At 36.7% G+C, this 26,235-nt stretch overlaps 1 protein-coding gene and 1 long non-coding RNA gene across 2 annotated transcripts in view; one reads left to right on the forward strand and one right to left on the reverse strand.

Moving 5' to 3' along the window:
• Positions 1-222: 222 nt before the first annotated feature.
• On the reverse strand, positions 223-25,441 carry LOC130708710 (uncharacterized). The gene is made up of 3 exons (XR_009009048.1): positions 25,288-25,441; positions 22,593-22,658; positions 223-463 (listed from the first exon to the last, which is right to left on the reverse strand). It is a non-coding gene; the product is annotated as an uncharacterized LOC130708710 (long non-coding RNA).
• The window catches only part of FSIP2 (fibrous sheath interacting protein 2), a 126,941-nt gene continuing 125,981 nt past the window's right edge, over positions 25,276-26,235 (forward strand). The window contains exons 1-2 of the mRNA XM_057551396.1: positions 25,276-25,374; positions 25,710-25,835. Coding sequence (XP_057407379.1) covers positions 25,276-25,374; positions 25,710-25,835 — 225 coding nt within the window. The remainder of the gene's footprint in view (positions 25,375-25,709; positions 25,836-26,235) is intronic.

Raw genomic sequence — 26,235 nt, forward strand, 5'->3', positions numbered from 1 at the left:
ACAGGCTGCAGGTTCGTAGTTCCCGTTGCTTTTGGTATCTGTCCCCAGTGGCTAAGGTTGGTTCAGTGGGTTGTGTAGGCTTCCTGGTGGAGGGAACTAGTGCCTGTGTTCTGGTGGATGAGGCTGGATCTTGTCTTTCTGGTGGGCACGTCCACGTCTGGTGGTGTATTTTGGGGTGTCTGTGGCCTTATTATGATTTTAGGCAGCCTCTCTGCTAATGGATGGGGCTGTGTTCCTGTCTTGCTAGTTGTTTGGCATAGGGTGTCCAGCACTGTAGCTTGCTGGTCATTGAGTGAAGCTGGGTCTTGATGTTGAGATGGAGATCTCTGAGAGATTTTTGCCATTTGGTATTACCTGGAGCTGGGAGGTCTCTTGTGGACCAGTGTCCTGAAGTTGGCTCTCCCACCTCAGAGGCACAGCCCTGATGCCTGGCTGGAGCACCAAGAGCCTTTCATCCACATGGCTCAGAGTAAAAGGGAGAAAAAATAGAAAGAAAAAAAGAAAGAGAATATAATATAGTGGGGTAAAATAAAGCTATTATAAAGCAAAGCTATACAGACAAATTCTCACCCAGAAGCATATACATATACACTCACAAAAAAAGGAAAAGGGGAAAAATTAATATCTCCTGCTCCCAGAGTCCCCCTCCTGAATTTGGGATGATTCGTTGTCTATTCAGGTATTCAACAGATGCAGGCACATCAAGTTGTTTGTGGAGTTTTAATCCGCTGCTTCTGAGGCTGCTGGGAGAGATTTCTCTTTCTCTTATTTGTTTGCACAGCTCCCGGGGTTCAGCTTTGGATTTGGACCCGCCTCTGCGTGTAGGTCACCTGAGGGCGTCTGTTCCCCGCCCAGACAGAACGGGGTTAAAGGAGCAGCTGCTTCAGGGGCTCTGGCTCAGTCAGGCCTGGGGGAGGGAGGGGTACGGATGCGGGGTGAGCCTGTGGCGGCAGAGGCCTGTGTCACGTTGCACCAGCCTGAGGCACGCCGTGCGTTCTCCCGGGAAAGTTGTCCCCGGATGACGGGGCCCTGGCAGTGGCGGGCTGCACCGGCTCCCAGGAGGGGCTGTGTGGAGAGTGACCTGTGCTCGCACACAGGCTTTTTGGTGGCGGCAGCAGCAGCCTTAGCGTCTCACGCCCATCTCTGGGGCCCGCGCTGATCGCCATGGCTCGCGCCCGTCTGTGGAGTTCGTTTAGGCGGCGCTCCGAATCCCCTCTCCTCGTGCACCAGGAAACAAAGAGGGAAGAAAAAGTCTCTTGCCTCTTCGGCAGCTGCAGACTTTTTCCCGGACTCCCTCCCGGCTAGCTGTGGTGCACTAGCCCCCTTCAGGCTGTGTTCACGCCGCCAGCCCCAGTCCTCTCCCTGTGATCCGACCGAAGCCCAAGCCTCAGCTCCCAGCCCCGCCCACCCGGCGGGTGAGCATACAAGCCTCTCGGGCTGGTGAGTGCTACTCAGCACCGATCCTCCGTGCGGGAATCTCTCCGCTTTGCCCTCTGCACCCCTGTGGCTGCGCTCTCCTCCGTGGCTCCGAAGCTTCCCCCCTCTGCTACCCGCAGTCTCCGCCCGCGAAGGGGCTTCCTAGTGCGTGGAAACCTTTCCTCCTTCACGGCTCCCTCCCACTGGTGCAGGTCCCGTCCCTATTCTTTTGTCTCTGTTATTTCTGTTTTCTTTTGCCCTACCCAAGTACGTGGGGAGTTTCTTGCCTTTTGGGAGGTCTGACGTTTTCTGCCAGCGTTCAGTGGGTGTTCTGTAGGAGCAGTTCCACGTATAGATGTATTTCTAATGTATCTGTGGGAAGGTGATCTCCGTGTCTTACTCTTCCACCATCTTCTCTACCTCCAGGTAAAGCTTCTTTATCTTGGGAATTAGACGCCTTTCTTTTGTTTTCTAGCAAGTGGCACTATAGCACATGTTTTCTTTTGCTTGTTTTTAAAGGAGTTGCCTCCAGCTATATTTGTGAGTGCACACTTTCCACCCTCTACTCTTTCTGCCAGAGGGGTTGTGGGTGCCATTGTCCTTGCTTGTACCACAGAGGTCACCAGTTCTGTTGCTGCTAACAAAATTGCCAGGGTCACAGGCACCACCACCATTGCTGGGGTCACCAGGGTTGCAGGCACCACAACCACTGCTGGGGGAGCTAGGGTTGCAGGTGTTGCCACTGCTGCCAGGGACGCCAGGGTCATGGGTATCACTGCTATTCCTGGAACTGCTGGGATTGTGGGAACCACCACCACTGCTCCTCCAGTTCCACCACTGCTCCTCCAGTTCCACCACTACTCCTCCAGTTCCACCACCTCCATGAGGTCCAATCCACCCACCTTCAGATGTACAGATCAATAGACATATAACATTTTATAAGTTTAAGGTGTATGTATTGATTTGATAAATTTATATATTGCAATATGATTACCATCAAAGCATTAACTAACACATCTATAATATTACATAAGTATCACTTGTTTTTTGTGGTGAGATCATTTAATATCTAGTCTCTTAGCATCTGTGAAGTATATAATGCAGTATTGTCCACTATAATTACTATGCTATGCATTAAATCTCTAGAACTTATTCACCTTCTAATTGCAATTATGTATCCTTTAACAACATCTTCTGATTTCCCCACCCTCTCCAGAATGTTAATCAACATTCTACTCTCTGTTTCTACAAGTTTGGCTTTTTTAGATTCCATATATAAGTGATATCATACAGACTTTGTCCTTCTCTGACTTATCTCATTTAGCAGTATGTTTTGTTAACGTTGAATTGGTAGTAAGCTGAGGTAACAGTTTAGAAGTCAAGGTCAGATTAGACATGACATACGGCAAAGAGACAAAAATATGTCATTCTGGAGAAAAGACTCAAAGAAGGTAAGAACCATATCTAGATCCAGAGACAGATGTTAGTCCTATTCCATAGTATTGCAGCAAGCTCCATATCCAATAGATATTTCCCTGGGAGAGAAGTTAGTAGGATAAAGTGCAAGGTCATTTTAAGGTTTTTGTCTTTTGAATATCTTACAGACTTAATTTTATTTTCTATTTCAGCATTTGCCAGATGGGTTAATGGTAATTAATGGTAATGTTAATTCAGCAAGAGTTGCATGCATTTATATATATTATAAGTGTATTACTAGTCTTGAAATATTAAGTGAATATTTTGGTTAATATATAGTATGTTTAAATAACTGAATCTATATACTTATTATTCATAATGTGTTCCTTCAATCAGCTAAGTCTGAAAATTCAAATACTAGCATGGTAAATGGTTGAAATATTTTGGTATTTAAAGGGTTCCATGCTCAAAATGTCTGGAAAACAATTATTTTAAGTGAATTTATTTCTTATGTTATTTAGTTACCTATATAAAATTAACACTGTAAAGGAATTTTAGAGATCTCATTGATGGACATTTTGTAAAATTTACCTCTTTAAATAACAAAACAAAACATGATGATTTAGACATATTGGCTCTATCTGCTGCCAACCTGAGTACTGTAAAGATATTTGTTCTCTAAAAGTGTCTGATGACATTTTAAGAAAAATGGCTTATCCTTTTGATATTGAGTAATCTTTCTTCTGAAAACCCTTTTCTATCATAAAACAAGGACCCCATTTAGAGTCAGTTCCCTACATCAGGTTCTACAAGAGAATGATGATGATCAATATAAATGGAGAGATCTAAATATGGTTTTTCATGAGTATATTCAGTCACCAATTGTTCACAACAGCATTATATATTTTCCAGACTAAGGCATCACTGTTGTTCAGAGAACACAAAAAATAGTTTGTTTTGATCTAACTTCTTAGAAATACAAAGTTTATTTCAAAAAAATCCTTATGAAAATAACTACTAGTTTCATTTACTAGCTGGTTAAATTACAGTATGCATAACAGAGAGGTATGTGTGTATTACACAAGATCTGTCCTCATATTTATCCCACTTAGAACTGTGCCATATGTACAGACATAACATAGAGAGCTGTACTCTGAAACTCACAGAAGAACCTTGTTGATTCTTTATAACATGTAAAAACAGCATATTAAATTCTGAATTATAAGTGTACTGTTAAATATATACTGCTTGTGTTTAAAGTCTTCATAGTTGCTAACTGAAACTTGAATATTACAAAACAGAAGTGTCTTTATCCTATAAAACCTCTCACAGGTTTTGTTTTAATGAAAATATTATTGAAGTTATTCTTCACTGATACGCCCATCTTCTCTTCATCCCACATTTCCATTCTCAGTAATTTAAGCCACATATTTGCTTTTGATTCCTTTCTTTCCTTCATCTACTCTCATACTAAACAACTAAATCATGAAATATTCCTTGTTCTACTTTCTTAATATTTCTGGAATCTATACCTTTTCTCCTTTAAGCCAATAGTTAGTTAAGCCCATGATCTCTAGCTTAGTTTACTTCAACAGCCTATGAGCTGGGCTACCTGTCTCTTGTAAATGAACTCTTCTGATTCACTCTCTGTATTGCATTCATTCACTCATTCATTTATCTAGTATTTAATATATACTGTGGGACCAGACACTGTTTTGTGTGTATGGTTAATCTCTCTAAAACTCAGTTAATCATATTATTATCTTCTTTAAGACTCTTCAATGAGCTCATCTTTTTCTATGAAATCCAATTACTTAAATTATTTATCTCCTCATTAATTTACTATTTCTCATTACTGGTCCATTGCAAACATTTAGACACCTTCTCTGGCTAAGATCTCCCTTTTACCTAATGCTTTGTCAAGACTCTTATGTCCTCCCATAGTATTCATGAAGAGCACTCATCATACTGTATTGTAAGTACTTGACTAAAATGTCTCATCTCTTGAAAATAAGCTCCTTGAAAATAGACAATGTGCATTAGTATTAATTACATGTAAAGTGTTTAGTAAAAGTATGGGGACAATAGAATCTCAGTAAAGAACAATTGAACAGTCCTGATCACCTGAGTATTACAGTATATGCTAAACTTAATTTTCCATCATTTATGTCAAACTTCTGAATCTCAAATACAATATTAAAAATACAGATCCAAAAACATATTGGACAAAACCTAGTCACTTTTTTCTGGAGTATCTGAAACATTCAGGCAGAACTGTAAACCAAGAGGTATACAAACCTCATAAGAAAGACAAAGGGAAAGTCTTGTGAGTGACAGATTGCTCACACTTTGGATGTGACCTAGGAAGTCATATGTATTCTGGCAGCATATTATGAAAATTCATTCTTCAATATTCTTATGTTATAATTTTTATACAACATCCCATATTGTATACTAATAAGCAAACATCGTATCATTTAATTTTTCTGTGCCATATTTATGACCATCTCTTCATTATACCACTGTGAACTCACACAGATTTGTGTCCAGTAAGATTGACACAAAGATCCCAGGTCTAAATTCATATGAGAATTCTAGAATTCAATTGATGGTTGATTCTAGAATATCAAGGTAACAGCTGGACTCATTCATACAAACTTTGAGGTGAGTAATGGAAAATAAAACGTGTTAGTGAAATGTGTCCTCTCTCCCCTGTTTTAAGGTGTTTTGGGTGACTGTGTGATGGCTTTATGTGTCAACTTGGCTGAACAATATTCCCCAGAATTCTCTTCCTAGTATATTTCTAATTAGAGTAGGCTACAGGGAATATTTTCTTGACATAGTTAAAAGAAAGGTGACAGTAGTAATTTTTTACCATATGCACACCTTCTCCTGGTTATTCAATCAAACATTATTCTATGTGCCACTGTAAAGGGATTTTATAAATATTAAAGTCCCCAATCAGTTGATTTTAAGTGAATCAAAAGAGAGCATCCTGCACACACCAAACAATCTGTTGGTATTTATTTATTTAGTATAATTGACCTACAACACTGTTAGTTCCAGGTGAACAACATAGTGATTTGATATTTCTATACATTACAAAATGATCACCATGGTAAGTTTACTATCTGTCACCATACAAAGAGATTAGTATTGACTATATTCCCCTAGCCATACATTTCATCCCTGTGACTCATTTATTTTGTAACTGGAAGTTTGTACCTCTTAATTTTTCTCAAATATTTCCCTCATCCTACCATCCTCCTCACCTCTGGCAACCACCTGTTTATTTTCTGTATCTACAACTCTGTTTTATTATGTTGGTTCTTTTTTTTTTTTTGAATTCCACATAAGTGATTTCATACCATATTCGTCTTTCTCTGACTTATTTCACTTAGCATTATGCACTCTCCATCTATCCATATTGTTGCAAAAGGCAAGATGTCATTTTTTTATGGCTAACTGTATAAATATACCACATCTTCCTTATCTATTTATCTATCAAAGGTAGCACCCATATTTTGGCTATTGTAAATAATGCTGTGGTGAACACTGGGGTGTGTTTATCTTTTCAAATTAGTGTGTTTGTTTTCTTCAGAAAAATAGAAGTGGAATTTCTGAATCAATTTTTAAGTTTTTGAGGAACCTTTCTGGATCAATTTTTAAGTTTTTGAGGAACCTCTCTATTGTTTTCCATAGTGGCTGCACCAATTTTGCATTCCTACCAACAGTGCACAAAGATTCCCTTTTCTCCACATCCTCACCAACACTTATTTATCTTTTTTATAATATGTATTCTGACAGATGTGAGGTAATATTTCATTGAGGCTTTGATTTGCATTTCCCTGATAATTACTAAGGTTGAGCATCTTTTCATGTGTCTGTTGGCCACCTGTATCTCTTCTTTGGAAAAAATGTCTATTCAGGTTCTCTGCCCATTTTTATACAGGTTGTTTTTTAATGCTGAGTTGTGTGAAGTTTTGTGTATATTTTCGATATTAATCTCCTATCAGATATATCATTTGAAAATATTTTCTCCCATTCAGTAAATCAGAAGGTGTGATACTTCCAGCTGTGTTCTTCTTTCTTAAGATTATTTTGGCTTTTTGAGGTTTTTTGTGTTTCCATACAAATTTTAGAATTATTTTTTCTAGTCTTGTGAAAAATGCCATTGGTATTTTGATAGAGATTGCATTGAATCTATAGATTGCCTTGGGTAATATGGTTATTTTTAACAATATTCTTCTAATCGATGAGCATAGTGTGGCTTCACATGTTTGTGTTGTCTGTATTTTATGAAGTCTTATAGTTTTCTGAACACAAGTCTTTTGCCACCTTGGATAGTTTTATTCCTAGGTATTTTATTTTGATGCAATTGTAAATGAAATTGCTTCTTAATTTCTCTTTCTGATATTTTGTTGGTAGTGTATAGAAATGTGACAGATATCTGTATTTTGTATCCTGTAAATTTACTGAATGCTTCTACTAGTTCTAATAGTTTTGAGCAGAGGCATATTTGGAATTTCAATTTGGCATCCTGTCATGCAAACAGTGGCAGTTTTACTTCTTCCTTTCTAATTTGAATTCCTTTTATTTTTCTTGTCTTATTGATGTGGCCAGGAATTCCAATACTGTGTTGAATAAAAGTGGTGAGAGTGGGCATCCTTGTCTTGTTCTTGATCTTAGAGGAAATTCTTTCAGCTTTTCATCATTGAGTCCGATGTTAGCTGTTGGCTTGTCATATATGGCCTTTATTATGTTGAGATATGTTCCCTCTATACCTGTGTTGAGAGTTTTTATGAAATGGATGTTAATTTTGTCAAATGCTTTATCTGCATCTACTAGGATGATCATGTGATTTTTCTTCAATTTGTTAATGTGTTTTATCACATTGATTTTTTGGATATTGAACCATCCTTGCATCCCTGGGATAAATCTCACTTGATTAGGTTTTATGGTCCTTTTAATGTATTGTTCAGTTAGGTTTGCTGATCTCTTGAAGATTTCTGCATCTTTATTCATAAGTGATTATTGGTCTGTAACTTTCGTTGCGGCGTCTTTTTCTGGTTTTGGTATCAGGGTGATGCTAACTTCATAGACTAAGTTCAGAAGCATTCTTTCCTCTTCCTTTTTTTGGAGTAGTTTGAGAAGGATAGGTGTTAAATCTTTTTTAAATGTTTGGTAGAGTTCACTTGTTAAGCCTTCTTGTCCTGGGTTTTTGTCTGTTTACAGTTTTTGGATTACTGATTCAATTTCATTACTAGTAATTTGTTCATATTTTCTATTTCTTTGTGATTCTGTCTTGGGAGATTGTATATTTCTAGTAATTTGTCCATATCTTCTAGTTTGTCCATTTTATTGGTGTATAAATCAACTAATTTGTTTGTAATAATCTCTTATGATCCTTTGTATTTCTCTAGTACATACCGCAACTTCTTTTTTCTCTCTGATTTTATTTGGGCCTCTTTTTCTGATGAGTCTGGCTAAAGGTTTATCAATTTTATTTATTTTTTCTAAGAACCAGCTTTTAGTCTCATTCATCTCTTCTTTTGTTAAATCACTATTTCATTTATTTCTGCCCTGACTTTAACATTTCTTTCCTTCTAACTTTGCATTTTATTATTTTTCTAGTTCCTTTAGGTATAAAGTTAGGTTGTTTATTTGACATTTTACTTGTTTCCTGAGGTAGGCTTTTATTGCTATAAACTTCCCTCCTAGACAGTTTATCCTGTGTCCCATATATTTTGAATCATTGTGTTTTCACTGTTATTTGTCTCCAGGTATCTTTAAAATTTCCTTTTGATTTCTTCAGTGACCCACTGGTTGTTTAGTAGCACATTGTTTAGCCTCCATGTGTTTATGTGTCTTATAGTTGATTTCTAGGCCCACAGTGTGTCAGAAAAGATGCTTGAGATGACTGCAATCTTCTTAAATTTATTGAGGCTAATTTTGTGGCCTACCACATGATCTATCCTGAAGAACGCTCCAAGTGCACTTGAAAAGAATGTGTATTCTGTTTTTGAATGGAATGCTCTCTATGTATCTATTAAGTCAATCTGATCTCATGTGTTGTTTAAGGCCAGGGTTTCCTAACAGATTTTCTCTCTGGATGATCTATCCATTGATGTAAGTGGGGTGTTAAAATCCCTGACTATTGCTATATGACTATCAACATCTCCTTTTGTTTATTAATATTTGCTTTATGTATCTAGGTGCTCCTATATTGGGTGCATATATGTTTACAATTATATCTTCTTGTTAGATCGATCCCTTTACCTTTATATCATGTACTTCTTTGTCTCTTGTACCATCTTTGTCTTAAAGTCTATTTTGTCTGATACACGTATTGTTACCCCACCTTTGTTTCCATTTTCTTGAAATACCTTTTTCCATCTGCCAATTTTCAGTCTGTGTGTGTCTTTAGATCTGAAGTGAGTCTCTTGGAGACTCACATGTACATGGATCTTGTTTTTTATCAATTCAGGCACTGTATGCTTCTGATTGAAGTATTTATTCCATTTACATTTAAAGTAACAATAGGCATGTAATTATTGCCATTTTGTTTGTTGTTTTCTGGTTGTTTTGTAGATCTTTTTTTTTTCCTTTTTATTTTACTCTCTTCCCTTGTAATTTGATATAATTCGACTATCTTTAGTGTTATGTTTGGATTACTTTCTCTTTTTTCTGTATGTATTATAGTTTTTTGATTTCTGGTTACCATGAGATTCATATATATAACTTCTTAAATATATTTGATTATTTAAAGTTGATGCTCTCTAAATTCAAACACATTCTAACCACCCTACATTTTACTCTCCTCTTAAGTTTAATGCTTTTGATATCATATTTTACATCTTTTTGTGTATCCCTTAACTACATATTGTGCATATAGATGATTCTACTACTTTTGTCTTCTAATCTTAATACTAGCTTTATAAGTGGTTGACCTACTACCCTTTACTGTATGTTTGCCTTTACCAATAAGATTTTTCCTTTCATAATTTTCATATTTCTAGTCATGGTCTTTTCTGCTTAGAAAGATCCCTTTAACATTTCTTTTAAAGCCAGTTTAGTGGTGCTGAACTCTTAATTTTCCTTTTTTGTAAAACTCTACCTGTCCTGAATGACAGACTTGCCAGGTGGATTATTCTTGGTTGTGGGTCTTTTCCTTTCTTCACTTTGATATATTTTGCCACTCCCTTTTTGCCTGCAGAGTTTCCACTGAAAAGTCAGCTTACAGTCTTATGGAAGTTCCCTTGTATGTAACTAGTCCTTTTCCCTTGCTGCTTTTAAGAGTCTCTCTTTGTCTTGATTTTTGCCATCTTAATTACAAGGTGTGGACCTCTTTGGGTTGATATTCTTTGGGACTCTCTGTGAGTCCTGGACATGGATGTCTGTCTCCTTTCCCAGATAAGGGAAGTTTTCAGCTATTACCTCTTTAAGTAGGTTTTCTGCCCTCTTTTCTGTCTCTTTTCTTTATGGGACCCCCACAATGTGTATGTTACTACACTTGATGTTGCTCCAGAGGTCTCCTAAACTGCCCTCATTTATTAAAATTCTTTTTTCTGTTCAGCTTGGGTGATTTCCATGACTCTATCTTCTAGTTTGTTGATCTGTGCCTCTGTATCACCTAATGTACCGTTGATTCCTTCTAGTGTATTTTTATTTACTATTTCATTATTAAGTTATGTTTGGTTCTTCTTCATATTTTCTAACTCTTTTTTAAACTTTTCACTGTGTTCATCCATTCTTCTCCTGAATTCATTGAGCATGATTATGATGAGCTTTTATTGGGTAGATTACTTATCTCCACTTTGCTTAGTTCTTCTGTGGTTTTATCTTGTTCCTTCATTTGGGACATATTCCTCTGTTGCCTCTTTTTGACTAATTCTGTTTTATTTCTATGTATTAGGAATGTCAGTAACATTTCTGATCTTGGAGAAGTGGCCTTATGTGGGAGACATCCTATGGAACCCAGCAACACAGTCGTCTCTGGTCACCAGAGCCCTGTGCTCTAGGGGTGTTCCCTATATGGATTGTGTGTGTGTGGCCTCTTCTTTTGTGGCAGGGATGATTACTGTGGGTGTGCTGGTAGGTGGGCTAAGGTCCCAGCGTTAATAGTCTAGAAAGAGGACTCCAAAATGGTGCTTACCAGTACCAGTGTCCTCACATTGGAAGAAGCTCCTACAAATGGTTGCCACCAGTGTCTATGTCCCCAAAGGGTTCCACTGGCCTCTTGCCTCTCCAAGAGGCTTCTCCAAGATCTCCAAGTAGGTCTGAACCAGGCTCCTTTCAAACTACTGCCTCTGCACTAGGTCTCAGAGTGTGTGAGACTTTGCATATGCCCTTTAAGTACAGAGTCTCTGTTTCCTACAGTCCTCTGGCCCTCACAAAAGTAAATCCTGCTAGCCTTCAAAGCCAAACATTCTGGAAACTAATATTTCCAATGCAGACCTGCTGGGCTGGGGAGCCCAATGTTGAGCCAGAACCCCTCAGTCTTTGCGGAAAGCCTCTGCAATTGTAATTATCCTTCTGTTGGTGGGTCGCCTACCTGGGGGTATGGGCCTTGACTGTATTGTGTCTCCACCCCTCCTACCTGCCTTGTTGTGTTTCCTTCTTTTTATCTTTAGTTGTAAAAGATCTTTCCTGCTAGTCTTCAGGTCATTCTCATTGATATTTTGTAAATCGTTTTAAATTTCATGTGTCCATGGAAGGAGGTAAGATCAGTGTCTTCCTACTCCACCATCTTGGCCACTGCCTTCTGTTGGAAGAACATTAAAAGGGGGCTTAGCACTTCCCTGATCAAAGACTACAAACAGCAGCTGGATCTGCAATTTCTCTCCTTTTCAGTGGATCTTCCTTTCTGGTTGTCCATCTGTGCACAGTAAGCTTCAGCTCATCTCATGGCATTTCATCCTGCTCATGATCTACCCTTCCTGGCTGCCTGCCCTGTAGACTTTAGGGCTTGTTTAGCCAGCCCCCACAACTGTATACAGTAATTCTTCACAATAAACAAACAAATATATATATTCACTTTCCTACTGACTCTGTTTCTCTGGATGAGTCCTGACAAGTACACACTAGCTTAAAAACATGACAACTCAACTGTCCATATCTGTAATTACTTGTTAGCTTTAATATATTTTTAGAAACATGCCAGGTATGATTTTTGCCTCTTAGCAAGAATTTAAAGAGTAAACTATTATATCAGGTGTCTGGCTTATAAGAAGTACTGCAACTGTAGATCTCAAAGTCTAATCTTGGATTTTTTTAAGAAATAGTAAGTAGCTATATGATTTATTTAGCTTCCGTAATATAATGGCCAGAAGTTTCCAGGCCAAAATCTAAGAGCTTCAGTGATTTATATGAAAGAAGAGTAAGAAACAGAACTAAAAAGTGCTTTAACTCTCACTAGGATGACTTGCCCTGAAGAAGTGATCTGATATAGGAACTACCATATAAGAGGAATTATCCTGAAACTTTACAGAATTTGTTTATTTGTTCTAACAGTTTTTTAGTGGAATCTTTAGGGTTTTCCATGTAATAGTATGTCATCTCCAAAGAGAAACGATATTATTTCATCCTTTCTGATTTCGATGTCTTCTTTTTCTTCCCTAATTGCTCTGGCTAGGATTTCCAGCACTATGTTGAATAAAGATGGGCACACTTGTCTTGTACCTATCTTAGAGGAAAAGCTTTCAAACTTTCCCATTGAGTATGATGTTAGCTGTGGGTTTGTCATATGCAGCTTTTACTATGTTGAGGTATGTTCTTCCCAATATGTTCAGAACTTTTATCATGAAAAGGTGTTGAATTTTGTCAAATACTACTTCCGTATCTATTTAGAGAATCATATGATTTTTATACTTCATTCTATTAAGGTGGTGTATGGAGTTTATTGATTTAGATAGGTTGAGCCATCCCTGCACTCCATGGATAAATTCCACTTGACCATGTTGTATGCTCATTTACATATGCCATTGAATTTGGTTTGCTAGTATTTTGTTTGGAATTTTTCCATCTATATTCACCAGGGATATTGGTCTTCTTTTCTTGTAGTCTTTATCTGACTTAGGTGTCAGAGAAATTTTGTCTTTAGGAACAGAGAACACTTTGGGAGAACACTTTGAGAACACTTCTTACCTCTTCAGTTTTGGGGTGGAGTTTGAGAAGAATTGGCATTAATTCTTTAAATGTTTGATGGGATTCACCAGTGAAGCTACCTGGTCCTGGGCTTCTCTTTGTTGGGAGGGTTTGATTACTGCTCAGTCTCCTAAGTCATTATTGGTATGTTCAGATTTTGTATTTTTCATGATTCAGTCTTAGCAAATTTATCCAGTTCTTCTAGGTTATACAATTTATTGTCATATAGTTGTTCATAGTAACCTCTTATGATATTTTGTATTTCTGTGGTGTAAATTGTAATTTTTTCTCTTTCATTTATAATTTTGTATATTTGAGTTCTTTTTTTCTTGGTTATATTTATTTCTGCTCTAATCTTTTATTTCCTTTCTATTGCTAACTTTGGAATTAGTTTCTTTTTCAAATTCCTTGAGGTATAAAATTTGATCATTTATTTGAGGTCTTTTTCTTAACATAAGCATTTATCACTGTAAACTATCCTTTTAGAACTGATTTTGCTGCATCCCATAAGCAATTTTATTGTTTTCATTTTCATGTGTCTCAAGTTACTTTCTGATTTCCCTTTTGATTCCTTCATTTACCCACTAGTTTTTCAAGGTTGTGTTTTAATTTTCATGTATTTGTACGTTTTTCCATTTTCCTGTTATTGACTTCTTGTTTCATATTATGATCAGAAAAAAACAACTGATAGGATTACAGTCTTCTTAAATTAATTAATATTTGCTTTGTGGCCTAAAATATGATCTAGAGAATGTTCTGTGTGCATTGATAAGTATGTGTATTATGGTGCTGTTGGATAAAATGTTCTATATATGTCTGTTAGGTCTATTTGGTGTAAAGTGTTATTCAGGGCCACTGTTTACTCATTAATTTTCTGTCTGGATGATCTATCCAATATTGAAAGCAAGGTATTGAAATCCCCTACTATTATTATATTACTGTCTATTTCTCTCTTTAGTTCTGTTAATATTTGCTTTTTATATTTAGATGCTCATTGCATTCTTCAATTCCAGAATTTGTTTGCTTTATGGTTTCTACTTCTTTATAAAACTTCTCATTTTATTAGTGCATTTTTTCCTGATTTTATTTAGTTGTCCATCTGTGTCCTCTTGCATTTCATTAAGTTTCCTTAAGACATCTGACAAAGAATTCAAAGCAGTTAATTTGTAGATCTCCATTTCTTTAGGGTAAGTTACTAAAGCTTAAAAGTTTCCTTTGGCAGTATATTTGCCTGTTTCTTCATGATCAATGCACTCTTGCATGGGTGAGCAACTCCTCCCAGGCCCTTAGTAAATAGTGCTGGTGACAGGACCATGGCTAATGGGGCTGTAGCCTACTCCTTAGGGGTACAGAGCTGTTTCTGGGTCTTTAATCGAGACCACAGTTGGCAAGTCAGCCTCTTGGGTGCAGGCATGCCTTCTCAAAATGGATTTCCTAAGTTTTGGACTCCACTGAAGTTTCACAACCTCCTACCTAGATCTCAAAGTTCCTACAAAGGCACTTTTGCCCATTTATGGTTGCCAAGTTATTGTTGCTGAGGTGAGATATCAATGAGAAGCTCTTTTTCCTCCATCTTGCTCACTTCATCTATTTTTCTTTCCTGTCATTTTGTCTTCTATCTTTTCTCTTCAAAAAAGAGAAAAGAAAACTGTTTCAATTTCTTTCCATTTTCTTTCCTTTTATCAAGGTGACCAAGATAGAAGAGGCAAACATGACTGAGGCAGAAGTAACTGGCAGGATTGGGGAATGGTTAAACAAAGGGGTCATGAAAAACTCTAAGTAAACTTATTAAGGATAATGGATACCAGCAGGGAATTAAAACATGAGAAAGATGAAGACAAGAATGAAGCCTGTGGCATTTGATTGGACTTAGATAAATTGGTGTGAGCTGTGTGTTAACAAAGGGATATGAATAAACAAAGAAACAGATATAGGTCTCTTTGTGCGTGTGTGTGTATCTTAGCTCTGTCTAATGAAAATACCTGGAAGCTATGAGCACATTTAATGTCTAGGTTTTTTAAATAAAAGTTTCAAAAGTAGTAATAACAAACAGGAACTAATATTGGGAATGAATAAAGTAGGGAAAGATCATTTTTACAGTATAATCACAACTAAGAAGTTCTACATAAATAGAATGAATTGTAGAATCAGAAACAAATAAAAATTTGGTAAACATAACAGTCCTATTTTTTCAGGCAACTATCCTCAGTGGATACTAACACTCATGGATGAAAATGTGTTGAGAAATATACTATATAGTCTTAAACTATCTCCCACAATTCCAATCAAAATTATGGCACATTTTTGTTTTTGTAGAAATTTACAAACTTATTCTAAAATTTATATATAAATGGAAAGGGTACACAAATCTAAGATTGGTTTGAAGATGAAAAAGAAAGCTGGATGTTGTACAATGACAGGCAAATCTGTAGTAATTAAGAGAATGTGGTATAGGTGCAAGGATAGACAAATAGCTCAATGGAGCAAAGAGAGAAACATACTGACTCCTATTGTCACCTGGTTTACGTCAAAGTGTCACTGCATTGAAATGAGGAAAGGTGTTCTTTTTTGAATAAATGGTACTGGATCAGTTGGAATCTGTGTGAAAAATACATCTTTTCCTCCACAACACACAAATAGCAATTCAGATAGATTATAAAACTAAATTTGAAAGTTAAAACAATAAAGCTTTTAGAAATTAACATGGGCAATTATCTTCAAGACCCTAGGATAGACAACAATTTATGAGTAAGTATATAAGAAACAAAATATTAAAGAAAAGAGATTAATTGGATGTCAAAAATTAAGAGATTCTGGGACTTCCCCAGTGGCTCAGTGGTTAAGAATCCGCCTGCCAATGCAGGGGACACAGGTTTGAGCCCTGGTCCAGGAAGATCCCAAATGCCAAGGAGCAATTAAGCCCGTGTGCCACAACTACTGAGCTTGCACTCTAGAGCCCGGGAGACACAACTACTGAGCCCAGATGCCGCAACTACTGAAGCCCGCATGCCTAGAGCCAGAGCTCGGCATCAAGAGAAGCCACCGCAGTGAGAAGCCCGCGCACCACAATGAAGAGTAGCCCCCACTCACTGCAACTAGAGAACGCCCTCACACAGCAACGAAGACCCAACGCAGCCAAAAAATAAATAAATACAATTATTAAAAAAAGATTCTGACCATCAAAAGACATTAAGAATGTGAAAGGCCATAAAATGACAGATATTTGCAATATGTGAAAACAACAAAGGATGTATGCAAGTCCATAAAAACTGCTACAAATCAATAATAAAAAAGCAGACATGCCAGCAAAGTCAAAAACTTTGAACACTTCACAAAAGAGGATAAACAAATGACAGACAGCATGACAGACAGCATATGAGAAAATATGCATCATTAGTCACCAGAGAAATGAAAATTAGATACCACTGCACATCTACCAGAGGGCTAAAACAAAATAACAACAACAACTGATTATACCAATTATTAGTGATGATGTGGAGAGCTAGAACTTTTCTGTCCTACTGGTGGGAGTGCAAATTAGAAATCCACTTTGGAAAATAGTTTGCAGTATTTACTAAAGCTGAAAATATTCATGCTACCACTCATCAATTCTATTCCAGAAATACATATACATGTGCCTCAAAGAGCATGTACAAAAATTTTTGTAGCATCATTATTTGTAATATCTCCAAACTAGAAACGATCAAAATGCCCATCAATAATGAAATGTAAAAGTACAGTTTGCTATATCCATATAGTGGATACCATTCAATGAACTGCTCCTACAGGCAACAACAGGAATGAATCTCACAGACATAATATTGAATAAAATAAACCAAGCACAAATGATACATGTCGTTAGATTCTATTTATGTAATATATAAAACATTCAAATTTCATCTATAGTGATATATATCAGAATATTTTGCTTGGAGACATCACTGATAGACTTCTGGTGTGTTGATAATGTTCTAGATCTTGATCTAGGTGACAGTTATATAGGTGAGTTCACTTAGTAAAACTCATAGAGATATATGCTTAATATTTTTGCATTTTACTGGATATAGAGTATGCTTCAATAGAAAAAATTAAACAGACAAGAAATCAAGCCCCAATTCATGCAGTTTGGTCAGCTTCATTGCAATTTGTGGCTCCAAGAAGACTGACAGAACTAAGCCAGTAGAAATCTTCTATTTCTTTTAATAAGTTAAAGAAGCTGTTATAATACTTTTGAAAACAAATATCAAAAGGATAAAACACAAATTGACAGCAGTGTGCGATGCTCAACATTTATCTAAGAAAACAGTTTTAAAATTTTATGTCTCAGAATTTTAAGATTAGCATATTCATACTCAAAGAGAGGCTGTAACCTGGACTGAGTTTTTATACACAAGATAGAAATCCAGGGGGAAAAGGTGGAAAGGAATCACAGAGTGTCATATTAAAGTTCTGATCACTCACTGTTTGACTGTTTACATTTCATTTTATGATAATACACATAAAAGATCAATTGTTCTAGAAACAGGAAGATAAATGTTTATTTTATCAAATATAAAGAAAACATTATAACTGTGCTAGATTATCTCTTCTATACCTGTCTCTAACATAATCTTGGTAAGGATAAAAACTAATTTTTCTGGAATCTTCTTACCCTAAGCTCTAGGTCAGAATTTGCCAGTGAAAGTAATTTGTGTGAGATACGGAAGGGAGAAGTGAAGCAAAAGCCATTGTTTTCAGAGATCAGTCATAGTGCCTTAATCAGAGTGAAGCTGCAGATGACTTTACAAGCTCACACTGTCCCGTTGTGGCAGACTTTGCAGAATTCTTCATGAGCTCTCTCTACATGCTCCCACCTTTTGGCTAGACACATCGCATAACTGGATTTCTATTTGAACACCTGCTTTTCCTCCTGCTCTAGTGCTTTAGGCTCTAGTTGTTATTATTTCACTGATCATCCAGCTGTAGCATTTCAGATGTTCATACTAGCCCTTCCTGCTTTTGTATAAGCTCTAATTCATTTTATTAAACCCCTCACTCATATAAAAGTTGAATGGCTCAGTTTTGTTGACTGAGAAGCCACTTTGATATTTTACATATTGAAGTTTTCCAACTTTACTGCCACATTCACATTTTTTTAATTAAAGAACAGGATAACTTACTGATATGTGATTTAAGTACTTCAAAACAATTTAAAGAGATGTAATTTATAATAATAAGCAAAATGTATGAATGTTAGCAGTGAAAGCATATTTTCTATATTCTACATGCAAAACTTAGACTTTATTAACTTTTAATTAATGTAACAATCTTCTTATTTATAAAGGTAGGCTGCTTCCTTTATCACTCTAAAAGTCTTTGGAAACTTTACCAGGTAGTTAACAAAGTTGAGTTACTGAAACAAGAAAGATTTTTTTTTAAATTCTTGCACTTCGTGAAGGTTAAAGGAAGGGTTACTTGTAATAATTTTGGTTTTAAAATATATTTTATGAAGCATAATGGTTATAGAGACTAAGATTTTGCAATGTTAGCATTTTGCAATGGTAGAAAGATGATAATTAGCAAAGGTCAAAAAGTGTTCTTATTTATGATTAGCTGCAAATAAAGTAGGAATTTAAATGTGTTATCTGAATACCTTTGGACAATCAGATATTCATTGATAAGAGTTTCCTCCTTAGTGATAAAATAGTCTCCAAATAGATGTGATGAAAATACTATCTTTGAAGTAATTTTTGATGAAATCTGATAAAACTCACTTACAGAAAACTGCATTATTTGAGTAAAAAATTAATGAGGAAAGTGAAAGTTGCCTAAGACACAGAATATGCATTTGAATCTTATGATCACAGGCAGGCATTATATATTCAAGTTCTCACAATAATTCTTGTTTCCATAAAGGGAAGAGGAAAAAATTATATAAAGAAGAAGAAGTGGAAAATAACATCTATTGAGGGCTGTCTACAAACCATTGCACAGCTTCTTTACATACGCTATTTCACCTTTTAATAACATAATTATTTAAGATAGATATTATTATCATTGCCATTTTATGAATTAAGGAATTGTGATTCATAGCTCATTCAGTTAAGAGTTGGTAAAGGTGAACTTAGGACTACCTTGTACAAAAGCCTGTTGGAATTTTTTTAAATTAGTGTGACAAAGGTAAATTTTATTCCTGTGAGCACACTAATATATAGTGTGTTCTGGAGTGAAGGAGGAATCACTTTCTAATTCTGTAACCTTGAACAAGTTATTAACCCTGAGATAACACAAAGGATTCCATTTCCAAATCAGACTTACATGATTTGAAGATCTTTTCCAATATAAACCTCTCCTAATAATTTCAAAATAATTTTATTAGTATTTTCTGTTTAAAGATATCAAAGAAATCTAGAAGCATTAATAGGGCAGTTAAGATCTTTAATAAAGTTAAACAAGAAAGGGAGTGAGAAAGTCACCAAAGGAATCTTAGTAAATACAGCATAAAATAATTTGACAGAGTAGAACATATATTTATGTTAAGAAGTGAAAATGGGTTTATTAAATTTTTTAAAAATTTCAAATTGTCCCACAAAACAAAACCCAACTGTTTTCTGTATGTCACAGATATATCTAAAAGTGTTTCAGAAGAATTTACAATAAAGAAATAGGCAACTGCATATGTCTGTCATGCCACCACTAATAAAACAGAAATAAGCTCCTATATCAGACAAGGTAAAATTCAGACAGAAAAGTCAAATAAAAAAGAATTGAGATTTTTTTTTTTTCCTACCAATGTCCTCTAAGGTCTTTTTTATTCCCACCTTCATTACTTCTGAAACCATACTAAAGATAAAAGTTTTTTTCAGACTGTTCACTAATTAGGTGAAAATTAATCAAACAAACTAAAAGCCCTGCAACTGATAAGCTGCTTCCTGGGAAATAACCCTGTGATTCCCTGCAACATTAATATAAATGACCAACTGGCAGAAGACGATAGGACGTAGTAATATTTTTAACTTAAAAAAGTTAAGAAATTAATAAATGCCTCTAATTGTGGTTATACATTTAAATGAATATCTATTTTTTAACAAAGTTGAAAAGAACAACCACATTTCTATGGTGATTGCACCTAGTATAAAACAAATATGCTTATTGAAAAAAAATTAATCTTAACTTGATTCCAGTTTCAGTCTGAGTAGAACAGATCCAAAGTTATATTCTTGAACAGCATAAAGCATTATATTCTCTTAAGCGCCACAATTTGAAAAATTGACAGAAGCCTTGAGTTACAACCTTAAATTTCCCATTAATCTATTGGTAATTTTGGAAGATTTCATTTTACTAATTTCTTGCGTTTTTATTTGTAAAATAAAAGTATTCATTTAAATGTCCGATACCATTTTCTGTTCTAATATTCTGAAGGATTTTCATGTTTTAGAATCTTTTTATTGAAGTATAAATGCTCATAATCTATTATTTTGTGGCTGTCCTTCCTTAAATTCATAATACACACATTACATATATATAAGGAAAATATGTCAATTATAAACCTATAACTAAAAAAAATTTGCATAAAGTAATATTTATGCTAAATCTGAAAAACTATTTTTTGGTCTTTTCTCTTGTTTATCTTTAAAAATATTGCCTTGATCCACCGAGTTAATTTCATAGGTAGCTAACAGTTTTTGATCCTCCATTTAACAAAATAACTATACCTTTACCCAGATCAGTAAGCCCCTGAACTTTGTTTAATCTGCAGATACTGATAGGTTTTATAAGTATCACTGTATGAAAGCCGAACAATTGCAATCAAAATATTCTGATGCAATCAAAGTATGCAAGAAAGTTATTACTATAATTTAATGATGTACCTATTCTTTAAATAAATAATTAAATGAGAGAAAAAGGAATGACAAGCTATAACAGTTTTTTTTTACTACCCTATAGCTCATTTTTTTAAATATATATTGGAGTACAGTTGATTTACAGTGTTGTTTCAGGTGTACAGCACAGTGATTCAGCTATACACATATCTATTCTTTTCCAAATTCTTTTCCCATTTAGGTTATTACAGAATATCGAGTACAGTTCCCTGTGCTATATAGTAGGTCCTTGTTATCTGTTTTAAATACAGTAGTATGTATATATCAATCCCAAACTCCCAATTTATCCTTCACCACCCCTCTGACCCCCGCACCTTTCTCCTTTGGTAACCATAAGTTTATTTTCTAAGTCTGTGAGTCTGTTTCTGTTCTGTAAATAAGTTCATTTGTATCATTTTTTTTAGATTCTGCATGTAAGCGATATCATATGATATTTGTCTTTCTCTGTCTGACTTACTTCACTTACTATAATAATCTCCAGGTCCATAGCTCATGTTCTTAACACCGTGTAGGAAAACAATAATTTAGGGATTAAAAATGTGGGATGCTATCTAAAGAAGATAGTGTCAATTAGAAAGATCATTGCTCAGAAATGGATGCAATAAAATAAAATGAAAACAAAAGTATAACTATCCTGACTGGTAATGTCCTTTTAAGCAATAACCAAGAAAAAAAAATTTCCCTTTTCTTAAATTTACTCATTTACTGAAATGGTGTTTATTGATTACCTCCTACTGTCTTTTCTATTTAATAATAATTACTGAGCACTGATCTAGTTATTGAAGAGTACATTGAACAAGACAGACAAATCTTCCCTAAAGAATTTTCATTTTATAGTGATGAGACAGACCCATGTCTTCATATGATCGTCCCTCTGTGCCTGTCTATATCCTAACCTCCCATTCTGATAAGGATATCAGTCATATTAGATTAGGGCCTATTCTGATGATCTCATTTTAACTTAATCACCTATTTAAAGGCCCTCCCTCCAAATATGGCGACATTCTCAGGTACTAAGGGTTAGGATTTCTACATAGGAATTTTAGGGGAACACAATTCAGCCCATGACAGAGCCCAAGGTTTCTATGGTGGATGATTAGGTGGCACCTGCTCCCTAGCACATATCAAAATCCCAGACGCCCAGATAGAAAGCATGTGTCCAGCATAAACACTATCTTTACAAACAGTCTAGGCACAGTGAACCCATGTAATCAGTTTGTGAGTGGTTCAACTGCCAAGTTCCCAGATGCTAGTCATGAGAGAATCTTGCAAGCAGGCTTCTCTAAAAAGACAGCAGGCTCAGGTGTAGTGTATTAACCCTTTTGTACACAGGCTGACAAGTTCAAGCTTATTTTTAACTTGTGATATATTCTGGGCTGAATATACACATATGTTTATTATGATTACTAAATGTTGCTTTGATTTTTAAAGGAGACAAAAAATATATTTTGCCGGTTAGTCTATAATAAGCAATTTGGCCACTACTTTCCTTTTATTCATTCCCTAAGCTTATATAACTTTAAATACATTAACAGAAAATTATCCAGTGATTTTGCTTAAAGTTAGCAGAGTAAAGGTTTCAAAATACAAGACAAAAAAAAAAAAAGAGCATGAAAATTGAGGGAAAAGAATCTATATTGTCTCTGAAACAAAAAAAAATTATAAAAACTAGTTATAGCCATTACTTGAAACCACAACCTATGAGAAATATCTATTCAGGAGAGAAGAAAGACAATAACATCAGGCACGTACCTTACCAAATCTCTGTTTGTGGTAGGATGAATTAGTATAACTGCTTTGAGGGAAACATGACAATATCTGTAAGAAAAAGAAAACAACATACCCTTTAATCTAGGAATCTATTTAAAAGGATGCTTATTACAGAATTTTTGTAACAGAAAAAAATCTAAAAATTCATAAATATAAGACTAGTTGAATAAATTATGGTAATTACAGCATTACACACTCTACATGTGTAGTTAAAAACTAAATTAAATCACAGTTGTTCATATGGAATGATCTTCAAGACATATTGCTCAGTAAAAATGAACACTAAATGCTTCATAAGATATGTTTGCATGTACATAACAATACACAGACTATATCAATAGTTTGCTTCTGGGTTGAGAGTCTTGGGATCTGAGAATAAGGGCGAATTAATTTTAGTGTTCAGATTTTTACCCACATATGTTATTACTTTACCAATATAAAATTCTTCATCTTCTGCTTTCTGAGGGACATCAAATGATTAAATCAATCAAGAGGATGAAAGTTGAGAAGGGCTATCATAGAAATCAATGCATCTTGGAATTTAAGATAACATAAAGGATTAGCTTGAATATTCAGATTCAAGGGACTCATACCCAGTATCAAGCTTTACTAATAATTTCAAGGATATATGTAATCATAAGGCACAGGTAACATTTAAAAAAAGGTCCAAGACCTCTAGCACCGTTCTCCAAGTCCTACTACACCACATCAGATGCACTCTGGCCCAAGTTAACAGATGAGGTTTTTGTGAGGAATGCATTACTTCACTTTGATAGAAGGAGCCAGTTAGATTATGAGACATTTATATTTTACAGTGGGTTACACAGATTATATAACATTCTCCAACCAACCATTATGCATAAATCTTTATATTCCAGTTTGTTTACCATAAGCAATTCTAGACAATTTAGGAACGTCCTGCTAAAAGCATTCCATAGAAAAAGATTTTTGCTAGCAAAAACCTTTATTGCTATTGTGTGGGTAGGGCCATCATTAGTATGTAGCAACAAAAATATACTTAGGACTCACTAAATGCTTGCTAGGTACTATGCCAAGTACTGTACATGTAAAATTGAATAAGCAAATACCTGCTTTCAAGGAGTTTCCATTCTATTAAAGGGAGAGTGACAGGTAAATAGACATTTTTGATGTATTGGGAAAAGTGCTAAAACGGAGGGAAGCACAGAGGAAGAGAATTTGACAAAAGCTTAGAAATGTCAGAAAGGCTTCCTAGAGGAGAGAATACTTAAGCAGTCTTAGAGGCTGATTGCAATTAGCCAAGCAATGAAGTGCAAAGGGCTGTCAGGCAGAGGAAACAGCACAGCAAAGACACAGTCAGTCTTGAATCAGCAGGCTCAGAAGGGGAAGTATCAAGAATTTCTCAGCTTCTCATTTGGGGAGATACTGATATTGTCACTGAGATGGGAAATGCAGGAAGTATAGGGCCTTTGTTTTGTTCTATGGTGGAAGGTGTGGGTTGAGATTTGAATATATTGAATTTGAGATGATTGTGAGACATCCGTTCAAATTTAGGAGTCCTAAGCATCTGCATGGCATTAAAACAAATAGAGCAGATGTAAAAGTAGAGTGTACTGATTTAAGAAACTGCCTCTGGGGCCACTATTTAATAGTGATTGTCATTCTTCTTTAATCTTTGAAAAAATGGGGTATTTCTTGACAAGGCTGTTATAAAGGTTAATGTAGAGAGTGTTTAGCACAGAATCTGGAGATAGCAAATTCTCAATAAATGGTAGGTATTATTACTAATGGCCCCAAAATAAGAGGATAAGAGTGTGCCAAGGAATCTAAGAGACTAAGTCCAAATTCCTGACATCAGATACAGTCTCTGCCCTCAAAGTACCCACAGTCTAGTTAGCTCCTTGAAGAAAGGGACCATATTTTTTTCTCATCACTGTATCCTTTAGTACCCAGCTCAGATGACTGGCCCAAAGGTGTCAGGCACTTTATAAATTTTGGCTGGATGGTTGAGAGGAGGAGAAAGAGGCATATAGGAGAAGGGCAAGAGAGGTGGAGAGGAGGGATTGGGAGAGAGAGACAGGAGAGCTAGAAATGAAAGAGGAAGACTAGAGGGAGGTCGGAGGACAGTACGTCCTGTGGGACCTGGAGTGGGGTGGGGAGAGGTTATGGGAGCCTGGGGATGCGGTATGGTCACAGTCTACAAGGGGGGGCGGGGCATGTAGAAAGCCAGGCCTCTGGCCCTAAATTGGGCTGCACAGTCACTCTTTTTTGTTTTTTGCATGGAACCAAACCTTCCCGGAGGCCAGGAGAAATTAGCCAGCTAACAGGCCAGCAAAGCTTTATACATTTTGATTCTGAGTTGGTTTGACTGAGGGCTGTAGGGTTCAGAGAGAAAAGAAATTTCGACCTTGGCGCGCTGGGACCAGGCCCCTAGTACCGATTTCCCCAGCTCTGAGGCGCCCGGGCCTCCGGCGCAAGGGGCCGGCCCTCGCGGAGGGCACTGCTGTTGCGGCGCCCGCACGTTCGGAGCCTGTAACGCCGCGAGGTTGGGCCTCCGGAACGCGGGGTACCGGCCATTCCGGCCCGGTGGGGACTGAGGGACAACGACGGGAAAGGGGTACGAGGGGAAGCGAGAGGGGAAGCGAGAGGGGAGGGCGGTGGCGGCGCAGAGGGGCCCAGGCCGGCTATGGAGTTGTACCTCAGCGCCTGCTCCAAGGCTGCCAACGTCGCCGCTACCAAGACGGCCACCAGCGGCCTGGCCGCGGACAGCCAGCAGTGCGGAGACGTGAGTGTCAGCGAAGACTGGTCATCCTTGTCCTCTACCAGGCCTCCGGCCGGGAGGGCGTGGTGGGGGGGAGCGGTGTTGCGGACGGTCACGTGTGGTCCGTAACCGTCCAGCTTCTGGCGCCCTCATGCGGCGCGGCAGGTGGCGGGGCTCGGGCGGCACTGGCCGCAACTGGCCGTGGCGCCGGCGGGAGGGAGCTGGTAACCCGGAAGCGGAGGTCTTCCCGGCTGTCTGGCGGGGCTGGACCCTTCAGTTCCTTAGGTTGGAGTAACGGTAGGTTGGCCTAAACTAACATACCTAAAGGAAAGACAAAACTCTCCAACTGTACCTGACAGGGCACTCACAAAACCCACTTTCCGGGGGTCGGAGCAGCTCAACTACTGGATCTGCCTCTTGGGGTGAAGCTGCCTGTGATCCCAGGAAGCAACCCTTTATACTATACCACGAAATTAAGTGAAAAGGTAAAGTGATGTTTAATTGTCTTACGTTGGTTTCTTTGTCCTTTTCGACTGCTGTTAAATTCAGGCGCTAGCTACATCACGTGAAGTGCATTGAGGGAATTTGCACTAATGTTCCGTACCTATCCTATCCTAAGGTATTGTTCAGGATGCATACCAAGCAAGTTCATCTAGTATGATTTGGACAGAATCATGGGCTAGAAAGTTTAGATTCTTAGTTGTGTCTTAATATGATTCCATAAATTATAAATTAACTTTATAATAACACTTCATTTATACCTATTTATTGAGATTTAATTAATTCACTTAGAAATATGTTTGGTCGAAAGGTGGAAGGTTATCTGTACTGGCTGGCATTTAATTATATGTTATGATTTTAACCAATAATAACTTGGACAGAACT

This window comes from Balaenoptera acutorostrata, chromosome 8 (assembly GCF_949987535.1).
Source record: "Balaenoptera acutorostrata chromosome 8, mBalAcu1.1, whole genome shotgun sequence".
NCBI classification, from domain to species: Eukaryota; Metazoa; Chordata; class Mammalia; order Artiodactyla; family Balaenopteridae; genus Balaenoptera; species Balaenoptera acutorostrata.